Source organism: Rhamphochromis longiceps, linkage group LG17 (assembly GCF_057381845.1).
Source record: "Rhamphochromis longiceps isolate RC_006_pf linkage group LG17, R_longiceps_female_GT1.1, whole genome shotgun sequence".
Taxonomy (NCBI): Eukaryota; Metazoa; Chordata; class Actinopteri; order Cichliformes; family Cichlidae; genus Rhamphochromis; species Rhamphochromis longiceps.
In genome coordinates this window covers 35039566-35067491 of record NC_140573.1, presented here as the reverse complement: position 1 = coordinate 35067491, position 27926 = coordinate 35039566, and the positions used below count along the sequence as shown (strand labels likewise).

The 27926-nt window shown below is 39.5% G+C and overlaps 1 protein-coding gene across 11 annotated transcripts in view; it reads left to right on the top strand.

Moving 5' to 3' along the window:
- The window catches only part of nrcama (neuronal cell adhesion molecule a), a 77664-nt gene extending 54747 nt beyond the window's left edge, over positions 1–22917 (top strand). For 2 of the 11 annotated variants that reach the window (XM_085386176.1, XM_085386178.1), the window contains 30 exons: positions 2935–3115; positions 3579–3596; positions 3873–3978; positions 4121–4314; positions 4446–4568; positions 4754–4924; positions 6522–6633; positions 6765–6949; positions 7205–7336; positions 7470–7613; positions 7737–7848; positions 7941–8107; positions 8216–8363; positions 8444–8568; positions 10511–10540; positions 12053–12154; positions 12304–12501; positions 12588–12658; positions 12755–12980; positions 13276–13391; positions 14523–14730; positions 15093–15215; positions 15340–15516; positions 15707–15739; positions 16265–16330; positions 17552–17674; positions 17815–17970; positions 19507–19638; positions 19730–19808; positions 21163–22917. In XM_085386176.1, the coding sequence (XP_085242302.1) occupies positions 3022–3115; positions 3579–3596; positions 3873–3978; positions 4121–4314; positions 4446–4568; positions 4754–4924; positions 6522–6633; positions 6765–6949; positions 7205–7336; positions 7470–7613; positions 7737–7848; positions 7941–8107; positions 8216–8363; positions 8444–8568; positions 10511–10540; positions 12053–12154; positions 12304–12501; positions 12588–12658; positions 12755–12980; positions 13276–13391; positions 14523–14730; positions 15093–15215; positions 15340–15516; positions 15707–15739; positions 16265–16330; positions 17552–17674; positions 17815–17970; positions 19507–19638; positions 19730–19808; positions 21163–21397 (3906 nt within the window). In that variant the 5' untranslated portion in view covers positions 2935–3021 and the 3' untranslated portion in view covers positions 21398–22917. Of the gene's footprint in view, positions 1–2929; positions 3116–3578; positions 3597–3872; positions 3979–4120; positions 4315–4445; positions 4569–4753; positions 4925–6521; positions 6634–6764; positions 6950–7204; positions 7337–7469; positions 7614–7736; positions 7849–7940; positions 8108–8215; positions 8364–8443; positions 8569–10510; positions 10541–12052; positions 12155–12303; positions 12502–12587; positions 12659–12754; positions 12981–13275; positions 13392–14522; positions 14731–15092; positions 15216–15339; positions 15517–15706; positions 15740–16264; positions 16331–17551; positions 17675–17814; positions 17971–19506; positions 19639–19729; positions 19809–21162 lie in introns of all 11 variants that reach the window. The other 9 variants (XM_085386174.1, XM_085386177.1, XM_085386179.1 and 6 more) reach the window with 8 other exon arrangements.
- Positions 22918–27926: the final 5009 nt, after the last annotated feature.

Below are 27926 nucleotides of genomic sequence, written 5' to 3'. Positions count from 1 at the left end.
CAGATGTGCATAAAACATGTTACTTTTAGTATTGTTATCATTATCATCATTATTGCACTAAATATATTTTAAATAAAGGATACTTTGATATACATTCTACTGTAAGGTTGGAAATGTATTTTCTTCACCCTAAAATATGTTTTGAAATGTATTTTGGTTTGAAAGAAATATATTTTCAATTTCAAAAATATATTTTTTTGGAGCATCACAAATACAAAATATATTTACCATATATTTGAAATATATTTTGGCCAGGAAAAATGTATTTTTTTACCGTATGGGATATCAAGTGAGAAAACATATTAATAAACTGAGAATTTATTTGAAGGCAGCTGATATTTAATTATACACTACATGTATACTGCAGAGCTTCATTTGCTGATTTAGTTGTGTTGTGTTGTTAGCTTAATTAAGCTACGGTAAGCTAAGGTACTTTTGTTAAATACATTTTTACCAATTTAGCAAGCAACTGAATCTTGTTTCCTCACATTTCTCAAATGGTTACATGGTTTAAGGGTCATTGTTTAAGGCTATTTTTTGTTCTATGCTAAAGAATTCTCTTTCAATTCTTCAGCATAGAAAACAGTAGCCTAGCGTAATCCGTAGCCTAGCTTAATGACAGATCTAAAGAGCGTGCTATTGAATGCCTAGTGAATTAAATCTGCTATGCTTAAAATGTTTCTTAAAATTTGTCTCTCCATATTAAAGGAGAGGAATAGGATGGTAAAATGGATGATTTAGCGTATTTCAGTCTTCACTCATGCTATAGGTATCTTAATTTCAAACCCACGTTGAACATTCTCTTCATTCTTGGTGATTGATTGATTGATTGATAATACTTTATTCATCTCGAGGGAAATTGGGTTAAGGCTGCCAGCCGTTCCAGCGCCATCCTTTCTCTTTTTTAATCATTACCTTTTAGACCAAACTACTTCTTAAAAGCTTCAATCACTTTTGAATGAACTCAGGCTCAATGTGTCTCTGTGGGAAAATGCTCCAAGGTCCAGCACAGCTCAGCATGGCTAGTGACACTGTGTGGGAGGCCATTACTGTTATAGCTGCATGGACTATGATCGTAATTAATCTGAAGATAGCCCATTACATTTGCATGATCATATTGCCTCTCTCCACAATGAGTTTCAAAGGTTTTGTTGTGTGCTTCTTTCTCCCTGGTGTCTCTCCTCTCGACTAATTTGTGAGAGGAATATCCAATAGGACGTGTCAGCGTAATTAGCTGTGTCCTGAGGTTGTATTAGCTCACACTCTCTGCCCTGTCACAATAGTGCACAACACTTGTGTCAGAGTCATTACCATACTTTTTCATATCATCAGACATGCTTCCTGTCCCGCAGAGTAGAGATAGCCTGAAGCAATGAGCCTGAAAATTTCACCTTCAAATGCCTCTGAGGACCTTAACCCCCTTCTGTCAAAATAATATACTGATGTGTTTGTGCGCACTGCTCATAGAATAGTGTGTATACAGAGATGCATGTGCTGGTTAAGAATAATCAACATGTCAGGATGCACGAGACATGGATCCCTTATTACATATAACTCATGTGTTCTTCTCATTTTAATCTGGTTAAGAATTAGCCATATAAGTGACTCTGGAATTCCATATACTTGTCTTTGTGATCACAACTGTTTTATCACATGAAACCTTTTGGGGGAAATCATATGATCCCAATGGTGATATTTGTTTGCCAGGAGTCAAAACATTATTGTGTGGGGTATAAGAAGGTTTTAAAAGTTCTGCAAAGCTTTCTCACGCCATGACTACAAACCTGTTAAATCCGGAACTCAATTAAATAGAACCTTTATGCTCCAGCTCCATATAGCCATATCTATTCTGGACTACCTCGCAATTCCCCACATGGAACTCAAAGTAAAGCACGAAGGAATTTTCCATGAAAGAAAAACAGGATCATGATTTCAGTTCATGCACACTGCATAGGACATGAAGGGGAAAAATGTTTGTTTTTGCATAATGTCCTGTTCCCCATGGCCCAGTTTAGAGCAGCCCATTAATTTCAACACAATTCTGTGTGTTTGTGACGGCTCATCAATCTGCATCTATTTGTTTAGAACTACGCAACAGTAGCCAAGGCTCATGTTTCATGTGTAACTTGATATATATGACACACTGGCAACGATGGTGCTTCTAATGTGATATGTATTTGCATGCATGTGCCAATCTGTGTGAGGCTATATCTGCAGCAGAGCTGCGATCGTTCCAGCCCAGTGCACTCACATGCCATATGTTTACAGGCACGCACGTGGTAGGAGGGACATCTCAGCAGTGCGCATGCTATGTTTGAGTGGCTATTTTGTCTGGAGGTCAATAAGATGTGACTGCAGCTAGCGCCAAATAAGTCAACACAAACTGCCCAAGCATATTAGTCTGTGTCTGCTTTTTGGAATATAACACCCAGATGATTAATTCTGACAGCACCTACACTCGGAAGCTCATTGTGCCGGGCCAGTCTGTCTCGCTGGCATTTTCATCAGAAGAGAAAGTAAACAAAATGAAGAAGGACAGATGCATGCACACTGCTAAAGTTGTTTAAGTTGCAAGGATGGGAATCCGGTTTGTTTGGACTTCTCCTGCCAGTGTCTTTACATTGAACGAATGATAGCCTATGCATGACTATGAGTCACTTGCCAAGCATGACTCTAGATACCCAACTTTGGAAATAACCTCACAGAAAAACTAAAGTAAACTTTCCATTGTAGTACAGAGTAAATATTCAGCTCTATTTACCTGTAGTTCATTTGAATGGATGGACTCACATTATTTAACCATATTTGTATACATCTGAGGATAGTGCGTGTGCACTTGTTTTTTGATTCTGAAATCTTTTTTTGCCATTAAAATTTCTGAGACAAATCTCAGTAAGTTTTTCTTAGTATTTTTTATTCCTCTGTGTAGTGCAGATTCAGACTTCTTCACGCTGTCTACAACCTTCACCTCTGTTGGACCTAGGGGAAAAGGTTTGCACCGTGCCACTGACACACCTGAGCATGGACAGGAATAGGAAGTGGGTGCCAGGCTTCGGAGCTGTGCTGCTGACACTCCTAAGTCACATGACTTCAGCACTTGAAGTGCCTCTTGATCGTAAGCGTTGCCCTTTACATGCTCTGTGATTGTAAGACTTGATGTTACGCTTGCATAATTCTTTTCAAACTAATGGAATTTCAGTGAAATACTTTCATATTGTGGGATAAAGTGAAGATATTTTACCTCATGAAAATGTAGCAATAATCTATTTCTATTCTATCTATTCTATTTCAACTTTGCATGTTTCAGCATGGTGTTTTGCAATGAGATTTTAAGGATTTCTGTTTATCTTGATATCACACAATCTGTTTGAACCGTTGAACGTCTTCATCTACTTTTCTAGCATTTATTGCACCTGCCTTTCTAAACATCCTCCCCTCAAAAAGTGTGCAGGCTCAGTCAAATGCTTAAAAGTACCTGAATCTATTTCACCTGAACCTGTTGTTTAGTCCTTGCAAAAACTAACACCTTTCCTCAATATTCTATTACTGTGGTGTGGCATGTCATGGTGGACAAAAAGCTAAAGTACTGGAAGGATGTAAGTTTCCCCAAACACTGGTGTGGTTTCTGGTGTGGAGTTTTTTAATATTTTGGCGAATGATGTGCATGCACTTATTTCAACACTGTAAAAAGTGGTGCTTTGTAGATGTGATGGTAAGCTGCATGGAGTGTTTCATCTATAAATGTCTTGATTGTCGCTGCTTGTTGCATGCTGCTTGTACATCCTCTGTTTGAACACATTCAGCATTATTCAGCACATTCGGGTTTTGTTGTGCTGTGTATCTAAACTACGCTTCTTTTGGGGTTTCTTCAGTGCCACAGCCCCCTACTATAATATTACAGTCCCCAAAGGATTACATCTTTGATCCACGCGAGAACATTGTCATCCACTGTGAAGCCAAGGGGAAGCCTCATCCCAGGTGAGAGAGTCCCTGCAATGCCTAATGAATGATTTAGTGTCAAATTAGTAATTCAAATTTGCCTGACACATGAATAAATGTGCCATAACATCTTCTTCTGCTCCATGTGTTTCCTTCATGGCTCTATACTTCTTGGTTCTAGCTTCTCCTGGACAAGAAATGGGACTCACTTTGATGTGGAGAAAGACTCCAAAGTTTTAATGAAGCCCGGTTCAGGAACTCTGGTCATTGATATCAGCAGCGAAAGGGCTGAAGCTTATGAGGGAACTTACCAATGCATAGCTAACAATGAGCATGGCACTGCCGTATCTGACAGCATTGTCATCAGGCAGTCCAGTAAGTCTTCTCTTTGTATTTAAATGCATAAGCTCTAAAAGCTTGGGCTTTAAAAGTGACGACTAGTTGAGTACAAATAAATATTATCCACTCTGCATTAACCTCTTGGTGTTGATGTTTGTGACTCACAGGGTCCCCCTTATGGTCAAAGGAGAGAAATGAGGCCATCATGGTGCAGAAGGGGGTCTCCCTTGTGCTGCAATGTCGACCCCCTGCTGGGCTGCCCCCTCCTGTCATCTTCTGGATGGATAATAGTGAGTCGTGTGTACATATTTGCAGACATATAAGGTGCAATGACTAAAGAATTTCACCTTCACCAACAAAAGATTGGGTCAATCCTTTCTGACCCATCTCATTTCTGAATGTAGTTGATAAAACAATCTTGTGAGCTAATGGAAGCTTTTTGCATTGTTAAGTTGCTTGTCTCTCACCCTCCCAGACTTTCAGAAGCTACCACTGGATAAACGAGTGTCCCAGGCCCTGAATGGAGACTTGTACTTTTCCAATGTTCTCCCAGAAGACACCAGGAGTGACTACATTTGTTACGCTCGCTTTCCTCATACACAAACCATCCAGCAGAAACAGCCGATTTCAGTCACTGTCCTGGACAGTAAGTCAAAACTGGTTTAAATAAGCAATGGATTTCTCCTTAAAGAAGCCAAAAACTCAATTACTTAAATTAAAAAAGTACCTTTTTCTGAATTTCTCACAATATTTTCTACTGAGCCAAGCTTAAGTCAGCTCAGCATAGATTTCCTTATATGGTCATCTCACATGAAAAGGCAAAGTTTACAAGCACTTTCTGTTTGTGGAAGCCAGATTAGGGGCATCCAATCAGAAAAACGTAGGCTTTTTAATAGGAAGGAACTAAAACGACTTGTTTCAAATAGAAGAGGAACTGAAGGGTTTTTAAAACCATGCAAAGCATCTCAAATGGAATCCTAAACTATGAAGCTGTGCAGCTAGAAATAACTATGGAGCTAAAAAGGTCTGGTCTAAGCTTGCACAAGTCATTTCCAGCATTTCACATTTGAAAACTTTCAGTTTTTATTGTAAACTGAATATTAGTATTTTCTCCTTTGTCAGACACCCTTTTACTTTACAACTTCCTTACTTCACTCTTGCAAAACTGTTGTAGATAAATGTTAGTTTAAGTTTGTCTCCCCTGAGCTCTGTAAGGGCTTTGATTTTATAATGTCCTTATCTCAGTCTCACTAATAATAATTGTGTAATTATTTTTATTTTATTTTATTTATTTGTTGTTGTTGTTGTTTTTTTCAATTATGGCTTTGGGTGACACACATACTTTGCTTTACAATGTAAACTAGGAAATGCATTGCATTTCCTAGTTTTGCATGCTTATGATTCTCTGTTATATTACAGTGGAAACAATGAATGAGACTCTGGCTGCTTTATACAATATCACTGATTTCTATAGTGGTGAGTGCTGGTTTATACCCATTCAGCCCCCTTCAGTGTGAACCCGGCCCTGTTTTTACTGCCCTGCATAACCATATCTGACTTACACACTCACTCACCTTTAACTTGGCCTCAATCCCCTCCTCTGTAAGTAACACTTGCCCTTCCTCAGGTTTCTCCTACTTCATTCAAATTAAACGTTAATCAGTACAAACAAGATACAAAGTGTGATACGAGGTAAAATGCAACTCTATCAATTAATTGTTACTGACAGTTTGTGGCCTTTAAGTAATTATCTATAGTCACAAATGAAAGAACATTATTATGTTAACATTATTTTTTATGTAACATTGTTCATCTCCACCTTGTGAAACTTGATATGGATAATTTGCCATTTTCTGACCTTTCCTGCAAATTCTGGTCCTTTGGTATTTGAACCCTGTATCAAAACATGCTGGCACTGTTCTCTTGACCAAGGCTGGAGTCAGTCCAGCTGTGCATTTATATGCATGGGTTGTTTACTTAAACAAATGCTCAGGTCTTTCAAAGACATCCCCTTTGCTCTGGTATTGTCTTTATGCTGTAAATAAAGACTTTCTTTTACATTCTACTGAACCATCTCTCCTATCCACAATTAGTTTTTCATCAACACTACATTTTCCTCTTCCTTTGCCCTTTGAAAATGTAAATCATCCCTGAGGTTTCTGCTCTGTTTTATAAGAAGAGCAGTGTTAAAGTATAATGTTTTGGTCTGTTGCTGATATGGTCTTGTGCTCTGACCTGTTCAGGCAGCCCAGAGGGCGAGCGTCGTCCTGGTTTTATGCTGCCTCTCGGCACCACCAGCACCAAGATGGTTCTGAGAGGGCAGACTCTGGAGCTAGAATGCATCGCTGAGGGCTTGTAAGTTGGCATATGCAGTAACTACTCTAAGGGTTTATGTTTACTCAAATTAGTGCCGCAGTGTCTGAAAGAGAAGAAAAACTAACTGACTGGAAGAGTTGTTTGCTGTAATCTCTTTTCTTCTGTGATAGGCCGACTCCAGATATCTCGTGGCAGAAAGAAGGAGGAGAGCTACCAAGCAACAGAGTGTCCTACCAGAACTTCAAGAAAACACTGAAGATTTCTGATGTGAATGAAAATGATGCTGGCAACTTCCGCTGCGTAGCCACAAATAACTTGGGCACTGTACACCATACCATCAAGGTCACTGTCAAAGGTAGGCAGATCAGCTCAGTCATGTTACTGATGCCCTTAAATTTGTTTTACAGTATTACCATATTTTATTCTGAACCCCAATTTTTATTCATAAATGCATTCTAATGCAAGCAGATAAATACACATTTGAATCTTCCATTTATAGAAACAACCAGTGTCTTCTCTCCTATATTACGTTGAAAGCTAAAGAAAGATTTATAGTGATAGCTTGTCAAGAATTTCACTGAGCATTTTCAGTCTTGTTCATTATCCCCAGCGGCTCCTTTCTGGGTCAGCATTCCCAGGAACCTGATCCTCGCCCCTAATGAAACTGGCGTGTTGACTTGTCGAGTCAATGGAGAACCCAAACCAAGGATAGACTGGTTTGTCAATGGAATTCCCATAGAGAGTAAGAAAAATTAGATCACTTCTAATTTAAAGCAGACAAAATAGTAAACTTGATTAGCTGGGGACTGAATTCTCAGTTCCAGCTCATTTTCAATTAAAGATGATGATGTAGAGATCATCTTGCCCTGTGCTAGACACTCCTGAGGACCCCAGCCGCAAGGTGGAAGACGACACTGTGATTCTCAGCAACGTGCAGTCAGGGTCCAGCTCTGTCTACCAGTGTAATGCTTCCAATGAATTCGGCTACCTCCTGGCGAATGCTTTTGTCAGTGTTCTTGGTGAGTTAAAACATATTTATTTCATATTAGAACTGCCCCATACAAATCTTTAGTTAGAAACGATTTGGAAAATGGCCATATTAATGAGTTTTACCAAGCATCTTCTCTTTTTTTCCTTTAAAGCTGAACCACCAAGGGTCCTCACTCCACCTAACCAAGTGTACCAGGTCATCACCAACAGCCCTGCATTACTACACTGTGCTTCCTTTGGCTCGCCTATTCCAACCATCACATGGTAACTGTCAGCTCATTTGAAATATTATTAGATTTCAAAGCTAAGATGCACTGTACTGTACTTGAGCTGCCTTGGTTGCCATTTCTATGCAGGTTCAAAGACAGTCAGATCAGCATTAAGAATACTGACCCATATGTAATCCATGAGAATGGTACTCTGGAAATAAATGTAGCCCAGCCGCTAAATAGCGGAAAGTACACCTGCATTGCCACAAACAACCTTGGGATCAAGGAGAACCATGTCTTTTTGGAGGTTAAAGGTCAGTATAGTCTAATCAGAACTCAGACAGTGACATTGGTGGTTCAATTCTTCTTTGTCAGTGGGTATTAGGTTATCAGCGGTGACATAATGGTTATCCATTTTGCAGAGCCCACTCGTATCCTGAAGCAGCCAGAGTACAAGGTGGTGCAGAGAGGAATGAGCGCTGTCTTTGAGTGTAAAGTCAAGCATGACGCTTCCCTAATCCCCACCATGACCTGGCTCAAAGACAGAGGAGAGTTGCCTGATGATGAGAGGTACGCCCAACCATTGAGACTGCACTTATTCTGTTGACTCTGTAGAAATACCTGATGTTATTTCTCGTTAATACTTTCAGGTTCGAGGTGGACACTGATAGTCTGACCATCAGAGACGTGACTGATGATGATAAGGGGACTTATACTTGCATCATGAACACCACCCTCGATCAGGACTCAGCCAGTGCCATGCTGACTGTTGTCGGTACGTTCTCACCTTAATTTATTAACGTAGTTATCATTTAGCTCTAACACAGATCCAGAGGCTTTTTTGCTTTCCTGCTGCTATTGTTTGATTTCCCCCCCCCCCCCCCCCCCCCCCCCAATTATAACCCCTTTTGGTTCCTTAATTGCAAGGCAAGGCAAGGCAAATTTATTTGTATAGCACAATTCAACAACAAGGTGATTCAAAGTGCTTTACAGAGACATTAGAAACAAAAACAAATAAAAAGTATGATTTAAAATTGATTAAAACAAGCAAACAAACAAACTAACTAAACACACACATTTCACACCTGTTCGCGCGATCTGAACCCTTATCGTAAGGGGAGCTACCAGTCCTTCTGTGGACGAGCTACTTTCTATTTTAAATTCCCTGAATTTAAAATACTCTCTAGACCCAGTCTAGACCCAGCTGGGGAGCTACCCAGAGCTCTAACCCACTTAACAAACAAACAAACAAACAAACAAACAAACAAACAAACAAACAAAACAGTATGTAAAATCAAAACAGATAAAATCAGAACAGTAGATAAAATCAGTAGTTAATGTAAGTTTTGAAATTTAAGCTTAAAAGTGTGGATTTGGTGCTTTATTTAAATGCAGCTGAGAACAGGTGAGTCTTCAACCTGGATTTAAATAAACTGAGTGTTTCAGCTGATCTGAGGCTTTCTGGGAGTTTGTTCCAGATATAAGGAGCATAAAAGCTGAATGCAGCTTCTCCGTGTCTGGTTCTGACTCTGGGAACTGATAAAAGACCGGATCCAGATGACCTGAGGGATCTGGAAGGTTCATACTGGGTCAGAACTTTAAAGTCTATCCTCTGACGGACAGGCAGCCAGTGTAAGGACCTCAGAGCTGGACTGATGTGGTCCACTTTTTTGGTCTTAGTGAGGACTCGAGCAGCAGAGTTCTGAATGAGCTGTAGTTGTCTGACTGATTTTTTAGGTAGACCTGTAAAGATGCTGTTACAGTAATCAAGCCTACTAAAAATGAATGCATGGACTAGTTTTTCCAGGTCCTGTTGAGACATCAGATCTTTTATCCTTGATATATTCTTGAGGTGATAGTAAGCTGACTTTGTTATTGTCTTAATGTGTTTCTCTAAGTTTAGGTCTGCATCCATCACTACACCCAGATTTCTCGCCTGGTTTGTGGTTTTTAGATGTATAGATTGAAGTTCTCTGGTGACCTGTAATCGTTTTTCTTTGGCGCCAAAGACTATTACTTCAGTTTTGTTTTTGTTTAGTTGGAGAAAATTGTGGCACAACCAGTCATTAATTTCCTCAATGCATTTACCAAGAGCCTGTACAGGGCCTCGGTCTCCTGGTGACATTGTGATATATATTTGTGTGTCATCTGCATAGCTGTGGTAGTTTATTTTGTTGTTCTTTATAATCTGTGCCAGTGGGAGCATGTAAATGTTAAACAGAGGGGGTCCCAAGATGGAACCTTGGGGAACTCCACATGTGATACTAGTCTGCTCAGATGTGAAGTTACCTATTGATACAAAGTATTTCCTGTTTTCTAAGTATGTTTTGAACCAGTTTAGTACAGTTCCTGAAAGACCTGCCCAGTTCTCCAGTCGTTTGAGTAATATGTTGTGGTCAACTGTATCAAATGCTGCACTGAGATCCAGTAAAACTAAGACTGACATTTTTCCACTGTCTGTGTTAAGACATATGTCATTAAACACTTTTGTCAGAGCGGTTTCAGTGCTGTGGTTCTGTCTAAAACCTGACTGGAAGGCATCGTAGCAGTTATTCTGTTTTGCAGAATAACTGCACTGAAACATTAGTTTTTACTCCTCAAGCTTTAGTTACATTCCTAAAATAACATTACCATTGAGATCTTTCTGCTGTTTCTTAAATGTCTGTCCCTAACTTCTAACCCTCTTCTTGCACTTTGCTCCTGCTTTTCGCTGTCAGAGGCGACTCCTACTCCTGCAATTGTCTACGGTAAACAATGTCCACATTGTCGCAATTTGTAGCTTCCATTAGCTTAACTCATTGTGTGTGTCCTTTGGCTACTTCCTTTCATGGTGTACATTACTTTTATACTACTTGAATTTTGGCAGTCTGCTGTCTCAAATCAAACACACAAGTAATTAAAGTTGCCTTTGCAGTGTTTCACCTGCTGCTGTCATGCTAGCTACTGCATTTTATGTACTTTTGCAAAGTGTAGTGCGTTTAACAATATGGAAGACATCATTTTAACACACACGAACACTAAATTCTGATGACACATCGTATGTAATGTGAGGTTTTACCTGCAACACCTGAACAAATCTGGTGCTGTTCGCTAACTAGCAGTAGTATCATCATCAGTGTTGTCAGGTTGGTCACAGTCAACTGCTAAAACTGTACAAAATTCTACAAAATAATACTATTTTCAAGTTAATTAAGTAATTAAACTGTAACAATCATAGCTTAACGGGTGGGCCAGTCTGAACAAAACTTTGCAAAAACTTTTGTCACACATACAGCGCTGCTTAACATCTATTTGGTTTGTTTTTTTGTTTTTTAAAGATTTATTAAAAATCCCAGTTCTTGATTATTTTTATTTATTTATTTATTTTATTCAGCGTATGTTGCCCGTGTACAGAACCACCCATAGGGCAGGCTTTTGCTAGTAACTTTTGATGAGCTGGTGTTGATGATATAAAGCTAGTCCTGGTGATGAAGATCACACAGGTTTTGGTCAAGATCATTAATTAAAAGCTGTTTTTTATTTAATATATGAATGGAAATGCCCTCTTTTTTATGATATTACACAGTTTCATTTGGTCTAGTAGTTAGTTTTTAAATATATGTTTAATGTTTTTTCAGTTTGTACATACATACATCACAGAGCTTATATGCAACATACATATTTGCATAAATGAGACACATTTTGACATGTTTTACTCAATTATATAAAAATGCATTATTTTAAAAGTGTCTGTCATAAAAAATGATAAAGTTGCAAAAACTGTCACAAAAAATTGGATATAACAGTCCTAACTTTTGCCAATAATGTGCAGCGTTCGGCTATTTGACTGTGATTGACCCATTAACCTTTTGACCCTGCAGTCTGATTATTTCTGGTCAATTTTGTCTTAAAACTTGCCATAAACTTTAAATCCCACCATACTTGCATAGAATGCATGTGAGCGTTTTAAAAGTTTTTCGTCTCTGTTAATGATGGGTACATTTGCACCCACGTTTTCAATATTTGGACCTCTCCTCAGGACTGTGTGAGTGCATACAAACTGTTGACTGACATTCATGTTTTTTAAATAAGAAAAACACAGTTAATGATGTAATCCGGCTAACAAATGTTGGTGTTAACCTCACTAGCTACCCATCAAAATACCTGCTGTACATTTCATTTACTGCTGTTATGTTTTTAATTGTGGAAAGGTGTTGTATTGGTGCCAAATTTTATATGGAAACAGAAGCAAGGTACTAAATTTCTTATTGCATTCACAGAGAAACCTGACCCTCCGACTGACCTGGAGCTGACAGACCAAACAGAGAGGAGTGTCCAGCTCACCTGGACCCCAGGAGATGAAAACAACAGTCCTATAGAGAGTATGAAATTCTCAGTGCTGGAGCAGTTTGCTCAGATTGTACTATCGGCAGACATGATTTAACCTACAGTAATTATGACCTGTACAAATGAAAACAAAGTTTCTGCTGTTAAAAACATTCATGACATCTGAATCTTTTATCTTCTCCAGAATTTCTGATCCAGTATGAGGATCTTCTCCACCAGCCAGGAGTTTGGACAAACCTGACAGAGGTTCCTGGTACTAGCACCACAGCACAGCTGCACCTCTCTCCATACGTTTACTACTCCTTCAGAGCGCTGGCTAAAAATCGTATCGGCTATAGTGAGCCGAGCCAGTCCTCACGTCAATATAGGACCAACCCTGCAGGTAAAAGTCACTGAAAATAGAAATATGTTAATCATCTTAACACAAAAATAAGTTCAGACCGAACCAGGATTCTTTGGTTTTCTCAGCTCCTGATGAAAACCCATCAGGTGTTCAGGGAGTAGGAACCGAGCCAGGCAACTTGGTCATCTCCTGGACAGTGAGATGGTTTTAATTATATTTCAGATTGATTTGAGCCTAAATGTATTGTATAGATGAAATATGCAAGTACTAATTAACATTACTCTCTGTGTAGCCACTCACAGGACTCCAGTCCAATGGGCCCGGTCTGGAATATAAAGTGCAGTGGAGACAGAAGGATGTTGAGAAGGAGTGGTCAGCACAGAATGTGGCCAATGTATCCCAGTGGGTTGTGTCTGGAACTCCAACATATGTGCCCTATGAAATCAAAGTTCAAGCTTTCAACGATTATGGTGTTGGGCCTGAACCTGAAGTGGCGTTTGGATACTCTGGAGAAGACTGTAAGTGAATTCTGTGGAAATACGTTTCTTTTCGGTATTAGATCAGAACTATGGAAGATAGAAAAAGATAAAGCAGACTGGGAAGTTTGAGAATGAGCATCTGTTGTTTAAGGTTTCAATAACAGGCGCTGTAACCCTTGTCATTTTGTTTTATAGTATTGGTCAAGTCATAAATAAGTCTAGTTATGTGACATACTATAAAACCTTACTGTGTTTACTATTACAAGACCACGATCCATCACCACAGTGTTTTCAAACTGGTTCAACTTAATATTTCATATTCTCTGTTTTGCAGTGCCTTTGTCTGCTCCAGAGAGTGTGCAGGTCATGATTCATAACAGCACACTGGCAGAAGTACACTGGGAGCCCATATCACCGCCCTCTGTCAGAGGAAAACTACAGGGATACAAGGTATTGTCTTATGCCACATTTCCCCCTCCATCACAGAGATGTCAAAGTAGATGTCCCAATCTTATGACATTAATGTCACTTATAAATACAACCAACTCTATAGATACTATGAAAATAGTCCTTCTTGAGTAGTTGGGTCCCAGTTTCCCTTGAGAAGTACCTTAATTTTTTTGTGGCATAGATTCAACAAGGTGCTGGAAACATTCGTCTGCTGCCCATTTTTCAGCTGCACAACCAGCTCAAAGTATGCCAAGAACATTTTCCCTACAACACTACACCACCTCTAACAGCCTGAACCTTTTATACAAGCCAAGATGGAGTCATGCTTTCATGTTGTTCACACCAAATTTTGACCTCAACATTTCAATGTTTCAGCAGAAAACAAGATTCATCAGGGCAGGCAACATTTTTCCGATCTTCTGTTGTTCAACTTTAGTCAGACCATGTGAATTGTAGCTTCAGGGTTCTGTTTTAGCTGAGAGGACTGGCACCAATTGTGGTCTTCTGCTGCTGTGCTTTCAGAAATGGTCTTCTGCAAACCTTGGTTGTAACAAGTGGTTATTTTTAAGTTCTTGTTGCTCTCCCACCAAAGCAAAACCAAAACAGTCTGGCTATTCTTCTTTGACCTCTAGAATCAACAGGCATTTTTCCCCGAGAACTGCCGCTTACTGGATATTTTCTTGTTTTCCTTTTATTGCTATATGATTTTTTTTTTAAATCATTTTTTGTATATTCTAAGAAGTAGTTGATCCCAGCAGATTAGCAGCATCTGGCACCAACATCCATTCTGATGCTAGGTTTGAACTTCAGCAGGTCATCTTGACCATGTCTACATGGCTAACCCTACGAAGGTGCTGGCATGTGATTGGCTGCTTAGATATTTGCATTAACAAGCAGTTGAAAAGGTGTATCTAACAAAGTGACTGGTGAGTGTATGTCTGAATGAGTGTAGTATAGGAAGTAAGGAAAAAGAAAGAAAAAAGTTACTTTGAGCTTTGAAGGAGAGCCAAAAAGCTTTTCTCTGTTTTTTTTTTTTTTACTGAGCATCACTTTAATTCTCCTGTTTTGTGTTGGGGAACCTGGTTACAACATCACAATGATTCATTTAACTCTTGGTGTGTTTTTCTCCAGGTATACTACAGGCGAAAGCATGGTTTGCATGAGACAGAAGAGGAGACTGATCAGGAAATGCAAGTTTTGACTTTCAGTGGAAACCGAAGTGAGGGACGATTGCCAGGCCTCCAGCCTTACAGTGTCTATAGTCTCTCTATCAGAGTCCTTAATAACAAAGGAGAAGGGCCTTCTAGCCAAAGCAAGACATTTGAGACACCTGAGGGAGGTGTGTATGTCTTTTGGTCCAAAGAAGAATAAAAAAAAACTTGTACTGTAATAGGATGCCAAGTTCCTCCAAATTTTAAATGGATCACCACACTTTGAATGTTGCTATACTACAATATCTTAAATGTACATATTAATACAAAATATATATTTTACCTGCTGCTAGTAGCACTGTTTGTACTAGTAAGACAGCCTACCAAATACAAGGGCACACAGAACCAACATCCAATTAAAGCCTTAACAGTCATACAGGTTCATGTACTCCTTAGCCACTATTATATGACCTTCAAATATAAAATATTTGTATCCTACAAATGCTCATGTAGCCAACAGACTCAGAGTTAATTCTGGTTTTGTTTTCAGTCCCAGGGCCTCCTTCTTTTCTCAGTGTAATCAACCCTGGTTTGGACTCTCTCACTCTGGAATGGGGCCCACCAATTAACAACAATGGACGTCTCACTGGATACATTCTGAAATACCAACCAGGTAGGATTTGCAGTCCCCTTCAACTTTAAGTATCGCCACAGTATTATGCAGCATTTTTGCTTTTTCCTTTCAACTTTCATCTTTGCATTTTCCAATTGTTGGCTGTTTCTTGCCGTGTCTGCAGTCAACAATACCAGCGAACTGGGACCAGTCCAGGTCATGACCTTTCTAGCCAACGAGACCACCATTACTCTGAGTAACCTGAACTCCAGCATGCTCTACAAGTTTTACTTAAGCGCAAAGACAAACAAGGGCTCTGGCCCCATCATCACAGAGGAGGCTTTCACAGTCATGCATACAAGTGAGTCCTGTGTCCAAGAACTTGAAGTTTAAGCATTTAACTTAAGGTGAACCAAATAAAAGCTCAATAGGAAGAAAACGTTTTAAAGCAGCCTAACCATAGCCACAGTGCAGTGACAGATGTCAGGAATTCTGTAAAAATGACAACCCTGAGGAGGTTCTGTCTCTTTCTCTTTCTCTCTTCCTTGAAGCTCGTACTCGGCCCACTGTAGAGGCAGGCAAAGGTAACCCAAGTTTGCCACTGGAAGTATCTGCATGCTAATTACATTAATAGATATTAGAAACGAAAACAGCCCTAGCATAGATGTCATGTTTATTGCACTTTTCCCTGCATGTTAAGGTAATCCAACAATTGTGAGAAACCATGCTTGTGTCCTGTTCTGTAAGAATAGGTCGTTTTTACACAGTCACACGGTGTGAAATATAGGATTTCTATGTTGTAAAATGATATTTTCTTTCATCTTTTAGTATGTCTCTTCTTTAAATGAGCAGATTCCTTTTGCATGATGGTTTGAATTCCAGCGCTAACATTTATGCTATAAACTGACTGTTTTTATAAACAAAGTAGAAATTTATTTGCTGCAGAGTTGCTCATTTTTCTTTGTGTAGATACAGAGCTGGATCAGGTGCTTCATTTTAGCTTTCAGTATTAAGAAGCGTTGCCACGTTTTAACTCTCCGTGTCAGTACTGTATGCTCTTTGTTGTGATGCTTATGTATTTTGTCTCACTCTTTTCCGTGTTCTTTCAGGCCCCACAGAGCCCCCTCACCCAACTTCCCCCATCACTCAGTCTCTGCATTCCCCGTTTCACAAGGGTACAAGCACTCCCTGTGTCCCTTACTCCCTCCCCCACTATCTCCCCATGAACTCAGTCCTGCAGAAATGATCCATCTTAGTAATTTTAGCTTAGCGACTTTACTCAAATGTGATTTCGTGATGGTAATGAACTAGCTTATCACTGATACAATTTTTGTCATTTTGCCTCTGTGCACCACTACAGTGGATTTTAAATCAAACAATCAAGATGTTATTGAAATGCAGTTTTAATTTATGGGGTTTAACAAAAGTATTGTAATTACTGTTTAGGAATAACTGCAATTTTTATACAGACTGACTTAGTCATCGATTTCTTGCCTCTGAGAAAGTCTTCAGCTTCAGTGAAATGTTTTACTGGCTTTTCAGACTACTGATGGCCTCCTTTATTTGCATCGACAGTCCGCATACTGAGACCTCCAGTGAAGAGATATCAAATGCAAGTTCAGCACTTTGGCACCTAAGTCCAGATTTTTCATTAGCTAAATTTCTCATAGAATAATGAGCAAAACAGGTCTCACATGGCAATGAAACTGCTTATGAGTCAATTGCGTCTCAGAAAACAGCTGTAATTCCTAAACAGTTAATACAATATTGAAATTCTGAACTTTAATCATATCTTGAATGATTGGTTTAATATCCACTGTGGTGGTGTACAGAGGCAAAACTGCCACAAGGTCACAAAAAAGTAATTAAAAAAAAAGCTCAGAAAATATTGCTAGTAATATTAACCACCTGATTGGTGTTTTATTGAGATGGACATTTTTGTAGCAGCTAACCTGACCTGTTTTTAATAATGTAACAGGAGCTTAGAATTGCACAGCGTTGTTACTTATTTTGTAATTCTTTTCTTGATTTTATTTTGTAACGTTAAAGCTACAGTACTTTGTAGACTTAACTTTAAGTTTCCAAAGATAAATGTTCACTTTATATATTGAGCCAAAACATAACAACAATGGCCTTTTTAAAAGCTTGCCTGTGGTCCACTTTACCACATGTGGTGGAAAAAACTACCAAAGACACCAGCTGTTTAATACACGCTGGCAAATTGTTCTGGAGATGTTCATAGATGTAAACATTGATATAATTTTACTTGTTTTACTGGATTTATTCTAGATTAATGTAATTTAGTAAGTTGAAAATGTAGGTGTCTTCAAAAAATGTGTACTTTTTATGTTTTATATTAGCAAAAAACACATTTTCTCTCTCTCTTCGGTGCCCAGCGCCTCCTGTGGGTCGTGCTTTTGGCACAGTTAACACTTCTGTATCAGAGGACAGTGCAGTGATCAGTTGGGAATACTTTGGACACCATAAGAATGTATATGTGGAGTATATTGTTGAGAACAGTAAGGCTTTCTCTTGTATTTCAAAGCATCAGTGCATGTCTTGACTTGCTTACAACTGACTAGATCTGATTTTTCAAAATTAGCATTTATCCCAGTATCAGATTCCTGAATCTAATTCCTTTCCACTGCCTCGATTCCAGGTAAAGAGGAGTGGAAAAAGGAGTTTGCAAACGGTTCACACTCACATACAATAAAAGGTTTAAAGCCGGGAACTTCCTATAGGGTGAAAGTGATAGCTAAAGATGCAGCTGACCCGACAGTCCACAGCACAGACGAAATGTTGGTTACGGTGCCAGGTGAGGCAGCATGCCTCGACATAGATGGTTTTTGTTTTCAGTGCCTGCTTCATCTTTTTTTTTCCTTCATCATCAGATTTAGTTTGTTACACTCAGACATGAATGTACGGTAGTTAGTTAGCGTACAAGCATGTCAGAAGTTGCCATCAGTAGCCTCTGGTCTAATGCATGTCATTTAAAGTCGCCACCGCAATGCCCATTATTACCCATTATTACCATTATTACTCTTTTAATTTTGTTGTGTTAGTGCCTACATGCATTGAGGATCAGAACTGCTGAAATAAAAAATTAACAAAGACAGAAACACGTGACTCTGTAAAACAAAATAATACCCCCCACACCCATATTTCTTTGCCCTTTTTCAGGCACTTTTAGCTTCTTCGACTTATCCAGTTTAACTGAACACCTAATTTTTCCAGTAATCTGGAAACATAAAAAATTAGACTTCTACGGTGCACACTTTGCACACAACGACAGCAACCTAGTTTCAATACTAAAACAACAATGTAATCGAAAAACAGAAATAATTTAGTCTGGCTAAATAAATAGGAAAATGGAAAGGTAAGTATATATGAAATTAATACAATTGAAAGTAGACAGAAGCAGAAAATTTATAGAAAAGTAAATACATACAGAAGTAAACACATCTTACTGTGATCCACAAGGTCTCTGCTTGTGGATTATATGGTCACGCTGTCTGACAACCACCCAGCAACAGAAAAAAACATCACAGACCAAACAATATTGTTGCAAGAGCATGTATCAATGCATTAATATTGTGTGCATTTTTGTTTTGCATTCTTTTTCATGCATTAAAGACAATTTTGATAAGGAGAGATCATTTGGAAGAACTGAATGTGATTTACTGAGATACAGAATTCAATTAAGCTACTTGGTGATTAGACTCTGATAACCTGTCATAGCAGGACAGAATCTCAGCGGTGATAAGAATTAGGACAAGACCCACCGTAGTGTAAATGCTGGTGGTGATGAAGATGAAGATGAAGGCTTGGATGAGACGGATTGCACGAAAGCAGATTGAAAGAAAAGTGCTGAGATTTTAAGTATGCAAAATAGAGGCCAATTGGCTCTGTTCTGTGGGGTGGGGAAAGAAAATGATTGGACTAGAGTAATGATGTCAGCGTTGTCAGTTTGACACCGTAGGAAAGTGGAAGTGATATAAAGAATAGCAGTTTGAGCACTGACAGCAGTAGTGATTACAGATCTTCCTTATTGAACATCACCATAAGCGTCATAATAATTTATTTAAAGTCATTTATTTATTCCCCAATTCTTTTTTTTAAATTTTGGCTGTTTTGGTCCTCCATATAAATCGTCATATTAACCCATTTCACAGTTCCATCCTGTGTTTACAGCTTCTGTTAATCTCAGTGTTGCTCAGCATGAAGAGGACAGTTTCACTGTTATAGGAGCCTAGAAGTACATTTTGAGCTGACACTTAATGTTTATCTTATTTCTGTGAACTTCTCCCCACCCGTTTTTCTTTCTTTCTTTCCTCTTTCTTTCTTTCTCCAGCTGTAGCCAGCCGGCAGGTAGACATCGCTACCCAGGGCTGGTTTATTGGACTGATGTGTGCCATCGCTCTCCTCATCTTGGTGCTTCTAATAGTGTGTTTCATCAAGAGAAACAAGGGTGGCAAATATCCAGGTAAACCACACATTATCTGTGTGCATTATGAGTCCAAGCCTGTAGTCGGGAATGCGCAGAAATTTAAATTAATTGCTGTTGAAACTGACAGTGAAAGAAAAAGAAGACGCTCACCAAGACCCAGAGATCCAACCCATGAAGGAGGATGATGGGACATTTGGAGAGTACAGGTGAGAGACGTTCTTCAGTCAGAGAAGCATGGTTAAAATAGGACCAGAGCAGTGTATGAGCGTTCTCTTTGTGTTGGTCCATTGTGTCCTGACTGGGCTGTTTGTATATGTAGAACATTTTACCAGGCTGCAGAAACACTCCCCACTCCAGACTCGATTACCAAACACTCCACAGAGGCAAGGCGATATCCAAACTACTCTGCTTTGACTCTTACATTTACCAACTCACCTGCACATTGCCCATCTAATATAAAAGAAGCTTTTTCATATTATACAATATGTAAATTTTAACAAGTTGTTTCATCTCTGACCTCTTAAATTGTATACTAACTGCTCTTAAAACAAATGAGATCTTGCATGCTTCGACTAGGAGAGCTGAAAGCGCTGTCTGTTTCCAAAAAAAGCTCACAAAAAATAGACACTCACCGTGGCTCATGAATTGCTTTTCATGTGTCCTTCCACTTTTATCTTTCTGTTTTGTTTTTCGGGGGGAGGGGTTTAGGTCGATGGAGAGGTAAGACAAGATGCGATAAAAGCAGCATGCAATTCAAGCAACCTATAAAACCTCCTTGAGTTTCTGATTAAAGAGAAAATGAAGGCAGAGACTACTGTGTCATGATGCTCATTATAGTACCAGCATTAACACTCCAGATTTACCATTTAATATTACTGCTTTAACTGCTTCTAGCTCCCTTCATTTTATTGTTTTAATAATGATAATGTCTTTAATATCTCCATTAAGTGCTAAAGTACTTGTATGATCCTCACTGTAGCTGCCATAGTATTGAATAAAACTCAATGTGTTAATACAGGTGGAGCGTGACAAAATGGTTTAAATGATGCTGTTTGCATTTTGGATTCCTGCATGTAAAGCGAAAGCATATTGACTGAAAGCGTTTCAGAAATTGCATTCGGATGCAGGTACATTGCAAAGGACTTGAACGGCACGTATTTGCAAACTCCTCTTGCAGCGCTGCACCCGGACTTGAACCACCACAGCACTAACACCCTAAATGATATTTAACTGAGCTGCTCCACTGTACAATAACAGTACCACAACGTGTAATGTATCACTTACCCCATGATTTTGCTCATTTTAAGTTTTTAGTTTAAAAAAGTAATCACTTGTGGATGTATTTGCACACTTGAAGTGAGCTTCATCAAAATGTGTACCAAAGATGGCATAAAGTTGCAGTGATATTGTCACTGTGGTAAGCTATGCTTGTGCAGTGGAAAAGCCAGACTGCTTATGTGCTTGAAGAGCCTGTTTTCTTTCTAAAAGGTTATGAGAAGTGCAGAAGACGTTCTGCAAGCTGCACGAGTTCTTTCTCAGCCATCTTCCTACTCCTTACAGTGACACTGAGGACCACAAGCCGCTGAAGGGTAGCCGGACGCCGTCCAATGGGACGGTGCGGCGTGACGAGAGCGACGACAGTCTGGTGGATTATGGTGAAGGTGGGGACGGGCAGTTCAACGAGGACGGCTCCTTCATCGGCCAGTACAGCGGCAAGAAAGAAAAAGACACGCATGAAGGCAACGAGAGCTCGGAGGCCCCGTCGCCTGTCAACGCCATGAATTCATTTGTCTAACAAAGGGCCACAGCCTGGCTGCAACGCTTGCTTCAGCCACTCCCTTGTCACCCTGGCAAATGTGACCATCTCTGTGGTGACAGCTGCTAAGGTGACAGTTGTTGTGGACACCTACCTTAACCCCTTGGTGGTTCTCACTCCGGTGGCCATGGCTAACTGTCACCAAGACTGCTGACACGACCTCATCCCCACACCTGCCAGCCCCGGTCACACTGTGACCTCCACTCATCAAGACGCACTCAACATGGCAAAGACCGGCTCCACATCATCCATAACCATTGAAAGAAGGTGTGAAATGAGGAAAGGAGAGAGCAAACAATACAGAAAAGCAAAAGGAATGTACCCGAAGGGGTTTTTACCACTCAGACTGAGCACGAATCTTTTAAGTGTGTTAGTGCCATTTGATATCCTTTGCAAAATATACAAGATATGAAATATCAAAAAAGATATATTTTATCAAGCTACAGTACATAACCAGAAGGCAGGCAAAAAAAAATGCATCCAATCCCATTCATAAACATGTGCATGGAGTAAATTGTGATCCTAATAAGCGTTTTACCACACTCGTGTCAGTTGTTGCAGAGGTAAGCTGCGTGTTGAAACTGTATACCATGCACGCCTACAAGCAGCTGGGTATGTCTTTTATTGTTTCCTTTTTTTTATCAGTCAGAAAGTGTCAAATCACGTATGATATATAGAGGGAAAAAAAGACAGCAGTGTCTTTGCAGAGACTGCTGTGAAATGTGTGACTCCAAGTAGAAGCTAGCATAGGTTTTTGACCTTTTTTGTACATATGTGGTAGAAGAAGAAGAAAGCTATATTTTAAGGACAGGTATGTCTATTTGCGGTCATTAAAAACCTGGCTAGACATTAGATAAGCTCAGCTTTCAGCCACTTATCACACCAGCCAGCTAGCCAGACCTCCCACACTTAACTGCAGTCGGCCTCCCATTCTTTTCTTTTTTGCAGTCTTTTGTGTTTTTCCCAAGCCTGCGCTTCTTCTCACTGATCTCTTAAGTGGTGATTGATCCAGTGTCATTGCCAGGTGCTTCCACCTCGAGTTGTGGCCCCTGCGCAGGCCTCTGTTTTACGTGGACAGAGCTAACCGCTACCCCAGCACTGCTTCCAATAGCATTCCTTCTTGCATATGTGCTGTGCGTACTGTGCTGCAAATATGTCGCATTTAGAGAAAGGTTCACTGAGAGATGGTGCAGCGGTGTCTGGATGTTTGGATGTTAATGATTGAGAAGCTCTCAGCACGGTTTCTAGTGCCTTTGTAGTGAACGGCAACCTGATTCATAGTTACATACATGAGACAGACCAGAGCTCAGAGCAGTTCAAGAAGTCTACAGCTGCGATGCATTCAGAATACCACCCGACCTTACCTTAATAACAGCTTTAAAAGCTACGCGAGTGTTCAACACCGCAAAAAAATGCGCTTCAGGATTTCGCTGATAATAAAGTTGTTCATAGGGGAACATTAAAACTAAGACCATTTTATCAGCTGTAATGCCACTAAATATTGTATGTGGGCTAGTTATTTAAAAAAAATAGCCTCTTTCATTTTGGAGTCCAGGGTTCCTACACAGTGCTATAAACGTGACTTGATTTGAACAATTTTGATGTTACACAGTGGCGTTTGTTGTGAGGGATCGCTTCCACCTATAGATTGCTATGCCCTTGTTGACAATCATATTATCCAGCTACCATCAGCTCACAGTGTATACGCATCATATAATCATACCATCCAGCTATGAACACTCGATAATAAAATGGGAAAAATGTGTCATGTGTACATTTCAAACTTCTCCCAACCTGTTGGGAGCACTAAACAACTGCCAACCTTCTCACCAGGTAACCGCCAGTGGGAACCAGACTCAACATCTGGAATAGACTTACATTTGCTGGTAGCGCTTAGAAACGACGCGGTCATAAAAATGATACTGAATGTGAAAACAGGTGTATCTGTTCATGTGAAAATATTGCTTGTTTCACTCCAAATGGTAAAACACACTGGTGACTTCGGTTTATGCATTCAACCCTTATGCTGTATGTCGTCTCAGTCTGAGCGCAGTGAGTTTTATATTACTGTAAAATGAATGAAGCTTAAGTGTGAATGTCCGGGTGCACGAGAGTGAGCGTGTGCACCACATGCATGCTACCGCGTTGCAGCGTGCCCAATGTATGCCGTTGCTTTCTGTTTCCATTGGTACCAGTCTATAATTCCAATGTGCGTCAAGCAGTCTGCTCCCACTCTCAACAGGACATGCAAAACTTTCTTTCCTTTCCTTTTCTTTTTCAGAGAACATTTCCATGTGTTGGGTTTATCATAACTTGCATCAAGTTTTTAGGTTGCAACGTGTCAGCTTTCCACGTGTAGATATTTCTGTTGCATTTTTGTAAATAATACTTTGAATTGAGCACGTTGAGGTCGAAGGTGAGAGCTAGACCTCAGTCAGTTCAGTGTGAGATGGGACTATTTACAGTTATCATTCTTTTTCATTTGGTGTGAAGTTATTTTATATTTTAACCCGTCAGGTGACTTTGCAAATGTTTAGCCGATCAGGTATCAAAGGAGATTATTTAACTTGTGACTGAGCTCTTGTGACACCTGTATTGTTTCTGTTTTAGACAGTTCATGCACATTTTCTGTATTTTTTACAAATAAATTAAAAAAAAAAAAAGGCACACAGTTAAATAGGCTATATCATTTAAAATAAACACATGCATCTATTTTGGGACAACACCGTGTGGGTGGATGTAGCTTGCACAAGAACTATTGTCCTAAACTAGACATCAGTTAAAAATGATATCCTTTTAAAGCGTGTGCATCCAAAAAGAAGACAAAAACCCCCACAATTAATATTAATTGGGAGCATATGGAAATATGGTCAGCATGGATTTATAACCGAACTGGCAAATTGGAGTGTGAATACACCAGACATGATGTTCTAGTTACTGGTTAACATACAGTAGGCTACACAGTATATGATATGACATTCTGGTTAATGTTAACGCTACACGGGAAGCATGAAAGGCTGTCAAAATGGTTTACTCTACGATATAATATTGCAAAATATTTTGTATTTTAAATGAAGTTTAAAAAAATGAAATAAATGTTGGTTTCAGGATTCCACAACTCGTATGTTTTTCTTTGACTTTGTACAAGGGGTAAAACAAAAGTGTGTATGTGCGTGTGTGTGGCGCCACCTAGTGCATGATTTGTCTTTTCTCCAGCTAATGACCAGCAGAGATTAACAACTGAAAGTTAATCCTCACAAGATTAACATACATCTGGGGCACCGCATGTGTGGTGTGTGTGTGCTTTATTCAAATTCCTCTGTAACACTGGTTTCCATTGAAAAGGAAATCCGTGTAAATATGACAGCTATCAGAGAAGATGACTACAAAATTCAAAACCCAGCATATAGGCATACACAGTATTAAGGCAAAAAAGACTGGAAATCCAAATTTGAAAAAATGTATACAAATGATGACAACACACATTAACAATTTTATTAGACCTTCATCCAGTGTAAGGTTTATCCCACAGCCTAAATTGACAGTATTATTAATCACCAGAATAATTTTTGATTCACCAGTATGTGCAAGCGCTTTAATCTGAATTATATTTTTAATGCTAAAATATAATTATTGTCATCACCCATGGCTTTTCAAATGTGCTCTTTTATTTATTTAAAAAAAAAAAAAAGTAAAACACTATATTATTGTTTGATTATGATGCCAAACTACAGTTATTCACTTGTACTTGTAATCAAAAATATTTGTGTTTTCTTGCTTTTAAGACAGGTGGTCTGATAAATTTGTTAAACACTGTAAGTGCATGCAGTGGACTAGACAACATATTTATTTTTAGGCTAATGTGTTAGCTATTCTTTAATCACACTGTGGATCAACACTTAGAGTCCCCCGAGAGCAGCCATTTGGCTTTTCTACCTTTAAAACTCGCCTTCCAGCCAAATGGCTGGTAGGTGTTTAGCTAGGCTTTAGCTTCAGCCAAGTGGAAGCTAAATTGGCTAGTCATTCATATGTAAATTGTAAATTAGGTTGTTACCTGAGAATTCTGGAGGGGAGTGGGGGGTGTGAATGAGGGGGTGGGGGAGCTGCTAAAAGCTGTGAACTTCCTTTTGTGTTCGTCTTAATGCATTCTCAATCATCCAGGGAAATAAATCTCCAAAAGTGGTTAGTTTCCTGAGCCACAAGGAAACTTGGAGTGTTTCAGTTTGCCATCTTAGGGAGAAATCAACACACATTGGGAGAGCAGCACAGCAAAGAAGGACTCATCCAGGCTGGAGAAACTGATCAGGAGGGCTAGCTCTGTGGTCGGCATGAAGCTGGACACTCTGGTGACAGTGGCAGAGAAAAGGACATTAAAGAAACTGATGGACATTATGGACAATGCCAGACATCCTCTGCACACGGCCATTAACAACCAGAAGAGTCTGTTCAGTGACAGGTTGCTTCTCCCAAAGACAAGAACTAACAGACTTAAAAACTCCTTTGTCCCACACGCCATCAGACTGTTTAACTCCTCCCTGGAGGGGAGAGGGAGGGGAAACAGGAGGACAAAGGAGGGGGGAACAACTAAGCTGTAGTGCCTCTTCACCTCACTGTGCAATACCTTTTGTGCAATACTTTTGTAAATAGTCAACGGTGCAATAGACTCAATACTTGAAATGTGCAATTCATTCACTTGTATTTTTATTTTTATTCCTATTTATTCTATTTATCCCCTTCGTATATTTTATTTATACTGTCTCTGTATTTATATATATATATGTGTGTGTGTGTGTGTGTGTGTGTGTGTGTGTGTGTATTATATATATATATATATATATATATATATATATAATATTCTGTCGGTGCTGTGCTTTTTTGGAAATCGAATTTCCCAGAGGAACCCACCCGAGGGATTAATAAAGTTCTATCTAATCTAATCTAATCTAACATGGGTGTATGTCCTTTGTTGCTGAGATTTATTGATAAAAACAGTACAAAAAACCAACCATTTGTACACATATTTACAAATAATAATAAAAAGTGAGTGAGTACATTTCAACATTTTCAGCAATCACTCACAATCCTGGCACTGCCATGGTATCTGTAGTCTGCATTTACCACATGTGTATCTGTAGCAGTCAATCATGTTGTAAAACACGGCAACTGGCCAGCGCCGTGTTCCTCTGCAGACAGTGTACTCCCGAACCATCTGGTCCATCACATCCACGCCACACTTTGTTTTGTTGTAAAGGGTGACAGTGTTTGGCTTCCTTTTGGTAGTGTTGGGAAGCTGGGAAGAAGGCAAGAAGGCAAGAAAAGAACAGTTGCTTTGGACACAACCCTCCACACCTAGCCCTGGAAAAAGAGCCATGTGTCAGGTCAAACACAAATGCAAGAACAATCATGCCACTGTGCGATGTGTTCACTGCTACAGATACACATGTGGTAAATGCAGACTACAGATACCATGGCAGTGCCAGGATTGTGAGTGATTGCTGAAAATGTTGAAATGTACTCACTCACTTTTTATTATTATTTGTAAATATGTGTACAAATGGTTGGGTTTTTGTACTGTTTTTATCAATAAATCTCAGCAACAAAGGACATACACCCATGTGTGTTGATTTCTCCCTAAGATGGCAAACTGAAACACTCCAAGTTTCCTTGTGGCTCAGGAAACTAACCACTCCAAGTTGGTGACTTTTGGAGATTTATTTCCCTGGATGATTGAGAATGCATTAAGACGAACACAAAAGGAAGTTCACAGCTTTTAGCAGCTCCCCCACCCCCTCATTCACACCCCCCCACTCCCCTCCAGAATTCTCAGGTAACAACCTAATTTACATATGAATGACTAGCCAATTTAGCTTCCACTTGGCTGAAGCTAAAGCCTAGCTAAAAGCCTACCAGCCATTTGGCTGGAAGGCGGGTTTTAAAGGTAGAAAGGTAGAAGGCTGGGCACTGCTGCTCTCGGGGGACTCTAAGTGTCAAATCATTTTCTCCCATAAGTCTCATCCTGTAAATCCTGTGAGGAGGACTGTCTGGAGGACCCTCAGTGTGTAAAAGTGCAGTAACTGCAGTAGGGGAGACCGGGGATAGTTGTAACGTGGGTCAGTTGTAACACTTCCAATTTCTCCAATCAGGGCTAAGTTTCAAATGATGCGACTCATCCTGTGCATGCCCAATTCAGGTCTGCTATCACATGTGAAAAATCAGCACATTTTGTCAAACACAGACAATTTAACACGAAAAAAAGTAATTTGTATGCCAAAAAGTAAGTTTTTCTACTTTATTTCAATTTCTAATAGCATTATCTGCTTTGCAGTTAAACTCATCAAACTTAAATTGTGTTATTTGTATGTCTATGGGGATATATTCTGTGTAGGTCTTTAGTGCTAATGTTTTAGCCGTTGGCTGTAATGTTAGCTAGTTCATGGCTATAGGAGTCTGGGTCAGTTGTAACAGCAACAGTCTGGGTTAGTTGTAACAATATTAATAATTAACTTAT